An 8,283-nucleotide genomic window follows, 5' to 3' on the forward strand; every position below is an offset into this window, starting at 1 on the left:
AGTTTGGAAGAGGTGCGGGTGGAGTCCGAATTGTTGGGGCACCGAGAGGAGGAGCTCCATCTAGAGGGGCTCAAAATGGAACGGGACAAGAACAATAGAGGACTATATCCCTAGGAGTTCCTACACCCACTCCTCGTGCAAACTGTAGATATTGTGGTAGGGCAAACCACACTGAGGACGCTTGCTAGCGAAAATTGAAGAAATGTCTCCGTTGCGAAAGTTCAGAACATCAGATCACCACTTGTCCTATTAAGAGCCGTGAAGGAAACGAGGGTGCATGGCCGGAGATGTCAAACCATAAGCAACCAACTGCTAGTGGGAGTAGACCAAAATCCTCTGCTAGGGTTTTTGCCATGGACTATCAGTGAGCCCCTGAGTCCTCTGAGGTAGTAAAAGGTATGATTCCTGTATTCCACTGCTTATCTAAGTTTTTAATTGACCCTAGGGCAACCCATTCATTTGTGAATCCTGCTTTTATGTGTGGTATTGATGTGAATCCTGTTAAATTGCCCTATGACTTGGAAGTTAAAGCACTTACTGGGAATCGAAGCCTAATTACCAATATAGTTTGTAAAAATTGTGAGATTTGGGTAGGAGAACGGAAGTTGGTGGGAGACTTGATAAGTTTAGACCTTAAGGGGTACGACATGATTATAGGCATGGATTTGTTGGCCCGTTATAATGCCCAATTGAACTGTAAAACTAAGGTGATGGAATTCTTGATACCCGAAGATGCCACTCTAAGGTTGGATGTGAGAGGTAGGTTAGTCTCGTCTGCACTTGTTTCGGAAATTCGAGTTAGGAAGTTATTGAGAAAAGGGGCGCAGGGTTACTTAGCTTTCTTGATTAACACTCCTGGAGATAAGGTGAAAATGGAGGATGTGTTAGTACTAAATGAATTTCCTGATGTTTTCCCTGACGAGTTGAAGTCGATGCCACCAGAGAGGGAAATAGAATTTAAGATCGATTTGGTACTTGGAACCACTCCTATTGCAAAAACACCATACTGAATGGCCCCTGCCAAACTTAAGGAATTGAAACTGCAGTTACAGGATCTGTTAGAGCGAGGGTTTATTCGAGAAAGTGAACCACCGTGGGGAGCGCCTGTTTTATTTGTTAAAAGAAGGATGGTAGTTTGAGACTTTGTATAGACTATCGCGGCCTAAATGATGTCACGGTGAAAAATAAGTGTCCTTTGCCACACATTGATGAGTTGTTTGATCAGTTGCAAGGAGCGGTGGTTTTCTCTAAATTGGATCTAAGACAAGGTTATTATCAGTTACGAATTAAGCAGGAGGACATACTGAAAACTGCTTTTAATTCCAGATATGGACATTTTGAATTTGCCATGATGCCTTTTGGTTTAACAAATGCTCCTGCCGCATTTATGGATTTGATGCATCGAGTTTTTAAATCCTACTTGGATCAATTTGTCGTAGTGTTTATCGATGATATCTTGGTATATTCTTAGACTCGAGAGGATCACGAACGGCATTTGAGGATAGTTTTGTAGACTTTAAGAGAGCATCAGTTATATGCCAAATTTAGTAAGTGCGAGTTTTGGTTGGAGAAAATTTCTTTTCTAGGGCATATAATATCTAAAGATGGCATTTTCGTGGATCCAGTGAAAGTAGAGGCCATAGCTTAGGTGAAACGGCCAGAAACCCCAATTGAGATCCGTAGTTTCCTAGGTTTAGCTGGGTATTACCGTCGGTTCATTAAAGATTTCTCCAAGTTAGCCGGTCCTTTAACCGACTTGACGAAAAAGCATGGTCAATTTTTCTGGAGTTCTAAGTGTGAATCTAGTTTTCGGGAATTAAAGAAACGGTTAACGTCGGCACCCATTTTAGCTTTACCAAATGAGAAAGACAGCTTCACTGTACATACAGACGCCTCAAGAGAAGGATTCGAATGTGTTCTAATGCAAAATGGGAGTGTAATTGCCTATGCCTCTAGGAAATTAAAATCCCATAAGCGAAATTACCCCACTCATGACTTAGAATTGGCCACTGTAGTTTTTACCCTAAAGAAGTGGAGACATTACTTATATGGGGTGACTTTTGAGGTGTATACTGACCATAAGAGTTTGAAATACCTATTCTCTCAGAAAGAGTTAAATTTGAGACAACGTTGGTGGGTGAAATTTCTTGAGGATTATGACTGTACAATTAACTACCACCCGGGCAAGACCAATGTTGTAGCGGATGCTTTAAGTCAAAAAGTGCATGCAGCTAGATTAATGGTTAAGGAGTGGAATTTGTTGGAAGATGTGAGTGAATGGAACCCGCGATTGGACCGACAGAGGGTGATTTTAGGCAATATTACGGTGAGATCTAATTTGTTGGACCGAATTAAAGAAGCTCAAAAGAATGACCAGATGATGCAAAAGTGGACAGAAAAAATGCAGAAAGGGGAAATCTTAGACTTTAATGTGAGTTCCGAGGGTATCTTGAAATTTCGTGATCAGATAGTGGTACCGTAAGATGAAGTGATAAAAAGGGACATTTTGGAAGAGGCACATCGATCCAAGTATACAGTACATCCTGGAAGCAGTAAAATGTACCAAGATTTGAGGAGGCTGTATTGGTGGGATAAAATGAAGAAAAAAATTGCTCAATTCGTCCGAAAGTATTTAGTGTGCCAACAAGTGAAAGCTGAACATCAGAAGCCCTCAGGTCTTCTACAACCTCTTGAAATCCCTGAATGGAAATGGGAACATATTACCGTGGATTTCGTGTCAGGATTACCCCGTACCCAGAAAGGTCATGATGCCGTTTGGGTAATAGTAGACAGGTTGACCAAGTCTTCTCATTTCTTACCTATAAATATGAGATACTCTTTGGAGAAATTGGCCCAACTGTACATAGGTGAGATAGTGAGGTTGCATAGGATCCCCGTAAGTATTGTTTCTGACAGAGATCCGCGGTTTGTGTCTCGTTTCTGGCAACAATTACAAGGAGTCATGGGTACCAAGTTGAACTTTAGTACTACTTATCATCCTCAAACTGACGGACAGTCGGAGAGGACTATTCAAACACTTGAGAACATGTTAAGGACATGTATTTTGGATTTTGGGGGAAGTTGGGGACAATACATGGCTTTAGTTGAATTTGCATATAATAATAGCTATCATTCTTCCATACAAATGGCACCGTATGAAACTCTCTATGGAAGGAAATGCCGATCACTAATATTCTGGGATGAAGTAGGGGAAAGAAGGGTTTTAGACCCAACTGCCATACCATGGATCGAGAACGCTTATGAAAAGGTAAAGGTGATACGTCAGAGGCTTCAGACAGTTCAAAGTCGGCAGAAGAGTTATACTGATAATCGATGAAAGGACTTGGAGTTTGAAGTTGGGGACAAGGTATTCTTGAAGGTTATACCACTTCGAAATCTCACGGCGGGAAAAGGAAAGAAGCTTTAACCGAGATACATGGGACCATTCAAAATTCTCCAACGAGTTGGAAATGTAGCATATCGATTGGAGTTACCGGCAAGTCTATCTAGGGTTCATGATATATTTCACGTGTCTATGTTGAAGAAGTATCATCTAGATCCCACTCATGTACTGAAGCCAAAAGAAATTGACATTGACGAATCTTTAACTTATGAAGAAAGGCCGGTACAGATCTTAGATTGAAAGGTGAAGGAATTGAGAACTAAACAAATACCCTTAGTTAAAGTTTTGTGGAGGAATTATGAGGTGGAGGAAGCTACTTGGGAAGTGGAAGAGGACATTCGTGCCAAGTACCCTGAACTATTCAGTGATCAAGGTGAGAATTTCGAGAACAAAATTCTTTAAGGGAGAGAGAGTGTGAGAACCCTCACTTTAAATACAATTTCGCCAAATTACTTGCCTTGCCCTAGGATTTAAATCATTTATTATATGCCCTTGCATTATATTCTACATGTGTTACAACAATTCCCTTGTATTGCATTTCATTTCCTCTTACTTAAATTAAAACATTTCTTTGAGTTGGTTTAGTTTATTTCACCACTTGCAATTTTTACCAAATATTCTTTTATTGTGGTTGGGACTTTATATGATAGGTTAGAGGTGTTAAATAGGTATTGGAACATTTGGAAGGGTTGAACATCTTTAGTCAAAGATTAAGGAAGAAATGGACAAGAATTGGGCCAAGTGGCCAAACCCTAGCCATATATCTTGTTTGACCAAGGGATTAGAAGGAATTTAAGCCATCTTGGAGCCTTTTTTTTTTCCTTAGCTTGGCCGGCCCTCATAGCTTCCAAAAGAAGGAGAGAAAACTCCATTTTCCTTGCTTTCTAAACCTAGTTTGAGTTGGTGAGCAAACTACTTCCAACCTAGTGGGTGATTTTCAAGCTTGAAGCTCTTGGTTTGGTGGTCGTTTTGGATGACTCAAGCTTGTTACAAGAGAGGTAAATGATCTTTAAATCTTAGTTTATGATGATATATGTGAGACCCCGGATAGTCCCTAATTTCGAAATTATGTGATATTACTAGCATTTTGTTCTATTTTGTACTAAATTATTAGAAAACCCTAAATTGGATTATTTATAAAATCCTAGTTTTTGTATTAATCACAAATTTGAGTTGTAATTCATGTTTGGTAGACTAGAGTGGGTTTTGGTACAAGTAAGTATAGGATTCGATTTATTTTATATCGGTTAAGTAAGTGTAAAAGTTAGAAAACCTCAGACTAGTAAACCCTCTAGTGTTCCAATAGATTAGAAAGCTTAAGTTGGATTTAAAACCCTAATTTTGCCAATGTTATAAAGGTTGTTGTTTAATTGTTTTTATTATGGAGAAAGTATGATTAAGTGTAGATGATTAAGTTAGTGGGGTGATTAGTAGAGAAATCAAGTAAGATTAGTTAGTTTGGACTAGATTAAGTTTAAGTCCAATGGAGTAAATTGAAAGAGTTCCAAATGTTTGTGGGCAAGAGTATAAGAAAGAGAAAGTGTTGTTGCAAGGGCTAGGAAGTAAAATCCCACCTCTTATGTGATTGGTTGTTTGGGAAATATCTCCTAGGGTTGATGACTAAGCTATTAGGGTTGATGACTAAGCTTAAATCTAGAATATTCAAGAGAGAACCAAGCTTATAAACAATAAAACACCAAAGGAAAAACCAAAGGAAAAGAAAGAGAGAGAAGGCCGAGTTTGAGAGTGTAAGGCCCAAAGACAACCTAAGAGGGGGGGTGAATTAGGTTGATTAAAATCTTAATCAAATTTATGCAATTTTTGGTTAATAAAAATTTACCTTCTTTTCTAGTAATAATCAATCAAGTAGATTAGAAGAAGAGAGCAATATTGATTCGAAAAACAAGTATAGATAAGCAATGAGAATTTTATTAAACAAAAAGAATAAGATAGAATATCAAACCGATTGTCTACCAAGCTTTCCTCAAACTTGAAGACCAATCACTAGGTTGAGCAACTTCTCTTTGATGAAAGATGATCAACTAGATGTACAATGGAGGGAGCACTTCCTTCTTGCCCTAAGCCTCACTTAGTCAAGCTAAGAAGTTTTACAATCACTCAGATAACCCTCAACAAAGCTACACTAATGAAACTTTCAACCACAAGAGAAAAGCTCACAAGAAATTCACACCACTTGGAGAACAAATCTAGCTTTGGAGACTATTTTCTAGCTAAAATAACTCTTGAGATCTTGTAAACAAAGTGTGCAAAAGTCCTCTTCTGAATCAGAATCGTTTGTATTTAAAGGGAGCCAAAAATGAGCTTCATTAATACATCCAACGGATAGAAGGCAGATGAAGAGTCAGCTAGCCGTTGGAGCTGTCGGACGTCCGACGTCTTAGTCATCGTCCGATCCCATCGTCCGAAACTCAGTCAAGTTATTGTTCGGACGTCCGATGGTATTTTATCGTCCGAGCTTCTGTGTCCGAACGTCGTCCAGAGAGTTATCAAATCTTCGTGGAATTTTTAGGACGTCCGATGAGATTGATGTGCGTCCGAAGCATGCGTCCGATCCTTCAGGACGTCCGATGCTTCCTTACGAGCGTCCGACAGAGTCTTGGCAGAGAGTCATCAACATTTTGTGGAATTTTTAGGACGTCCGACACGTTCGATGTGCGTCCGAGGAGTACGTCCGATCCATCCGGACGTCCGATGCTTCCTCACGAGCGTCCGACAGAATCTTCTTCTTAATGATCTTCATCCTTTCGGACGTCCGACCAATTCCTTAGGACGTCCGATATGAGTGTCCTGTTTTTGCTTCTTCTTTTGGTTGATTTTCAATTCTTGACATATTCGTACCTGATTCTTTGATAGGCAGAAAACACTTATATTTGAAGAGAGTTAAACAAACATTTCAAAGACCTTTGTGATCATCAAAATCAAGAATAACATTCTCCCCCTTTTTGATGATGACAAAACAAAGGTTTGAAATGAGATTTGATGATTGCAATAAAAAAACTCCCCCTTTCTCAATAGACAAGAACTCCCCCTTACTTAGTGAATCATAAAAATTTTTTGAAAAACTCCCCCTCACTTGGCTGCCCAACCGAATTAAACAATTATCCAAAATATGACAATTAAGCAGCCAACATCCAACATTTTACCAATTCAATCCATCAGCCAATCCAAATTTGATGAAATCATCAATCATCAATCAATCCAGTCCTCTCCCCCTTTTTGTCATCACAAAAGGGCAATCAATCACATCCATCTCATCCACAAACATCATTCAAAAATACTTAAACATTCACACAATCATCCACAAAATTCATTACATCCACACAATCATCATTCAAAATACTTAAACATCTATCAAACAGTACCAAAAGAAACATAAACATAATCATAACCAAATGTTGAATTCATCTACATATCCATTGTTGAACACCACAAACACATGAAATAAACAAAATGCAAATGTCCTAAATGGTGAACTATGTGGATCCAGGTGTTCTTCGAGAGAGCTGATATTGGGAGAGGTCCTCCTCTTCAGTTTCTTCATCATCTGCAACAGCCTCTTCAACTGGTGCCTTGCCTTTATCTGTTGTGGAAGGGCCATGAGGAGTCACAGGAGTTGATGAACCAGGGTCTGGAATTGATGAGCTTGGATCAGTGGGGTGTGGTTCTTTGTCATGGGAAACTTCCTCAACCACAGGTGGGGGAAAAAGAAGGTTCTTTTTATCTAGGAAGGCTGTTTGTTGCTCAGAGGACATGGTGAGTATTAGACCATGTTCTAGAAGAAGAACATGCTGTTTGAGTTCACGAAGGAACTCAATCACTTCATCATTGGAGGAGGAAGCTGCTTTAGTGGCAGACTTCCTGGGATGAATGGGAGTGAGTGAAACAGATGAAGGATCATGTGCAGTCTTAGACCTCTGTTCACTAGATGATGCCCCCTTATAAGCCCACAGATTATCTTTAAAAACAAGATTTTTCCTTTCAAAATATCCTTTGGTAAAGGCATAAGAAGATGCTTCTTTGGGACAAACACCTAAAATTGGAACTTTGTAAAACTTAAAAATCTTTTGAAGAAACTTTCCATAAGATAATTTTCTGCGAGAATCAGTGGCATAGCGAAGTAAAAACTTGCACATGACAAAACCAAAATCAATACGAATTTTTTCTCGAAAACAGTAAAAGAGATACAACTCCATTTTGTTTGCATCAGTTCTATGGCCATCAGTGGGTACAAGCAGGTTTGAAATGATTGAAAAGGCAATTAGATTCACAGGAGCAAGATCATTCAGTTTAGCATCAGCAGGGGAGGTAAAACTTCTTTTAAAATAAGTTAACATTTTAGCCCCATCAAAATGATTATCAGCAGTAGGGTGCTCTTCATAGGAAAAGAAATTTGCAATTTTGTCCTTGCATCCAGGTTCAATGGTAGTTTTTAAAATATCATTCACAATTTCAGAATCAAAGACTAAGTCTACCACATTAACCCTGGACATAATCTCAGTCTGATCAGTGCCTTTCCTAAGATTAGCAAAGAATTGATATAGCATTTCAGGGTAATAAACATTGGGCATAGAAACGAGATGTGACCATTTCTGGAAAGCAAATAGACTCAGAATGGATTCTAAACCTATGTGGCGAAATTCAGAAGTGTTTACAATTCGTTGAGGGATGACACCTTTCTGGGATATCCAGGAGTGTTTGTCTTTTGCCGCATTATCAAAGAATGTAGGGAGTGTGGCTGATTTTGGAGGCAGTTGAGAAGAGGTTCCCTGTCCAGATTCAGGTTGAGAGGTGGGTTGTGGAGTAGGCCGTGACATTTGACCTTTTACGGCTCCTCTCTTGAAGCGTTTGGATGAACGTTT

At 39.2% G+C, this 8,283-nt stretch overlaps 1 protein-coding gene across 1 annotated transcript; it reads left to right on the forward strand.

The window, feature by feature from the left end:
• The first annotated feature begins 287 nt into the window (after positions 1-287).
• On the forward strand, positions 288-1,010 carry LOC113743864 (uncharacterized). The gene is made up of 2 exons (XM_027271951.1): positions 288-364; positions 446-1,010. The coding sequence occupies exons 1-2, from the start codon at positions 288-290 to the stop codon at positions 1,008-1,010; spliced, it is 642 nt and encodes a 213-aa protein (XP_027127752.1).
• Positions 1,011-8,283: the final 7,273 nt, after the last annotated feature.

Source organism: Coffea arabica, chromosome 7e (genome assembly GCF_036785885.1).
Source record: "Coffea arabica cultivar ET-39 chromosome 7e, Coffea Arabica ET-39 HiFi, whole genome shotgun sequence".
Classification (NCBI taxonomy): Eukaryota; Viridiplantae; Streptophyta; class Magnoliopsida; order Gentianales; family Rubiaceae; genus Coffea; species Coffea arabica.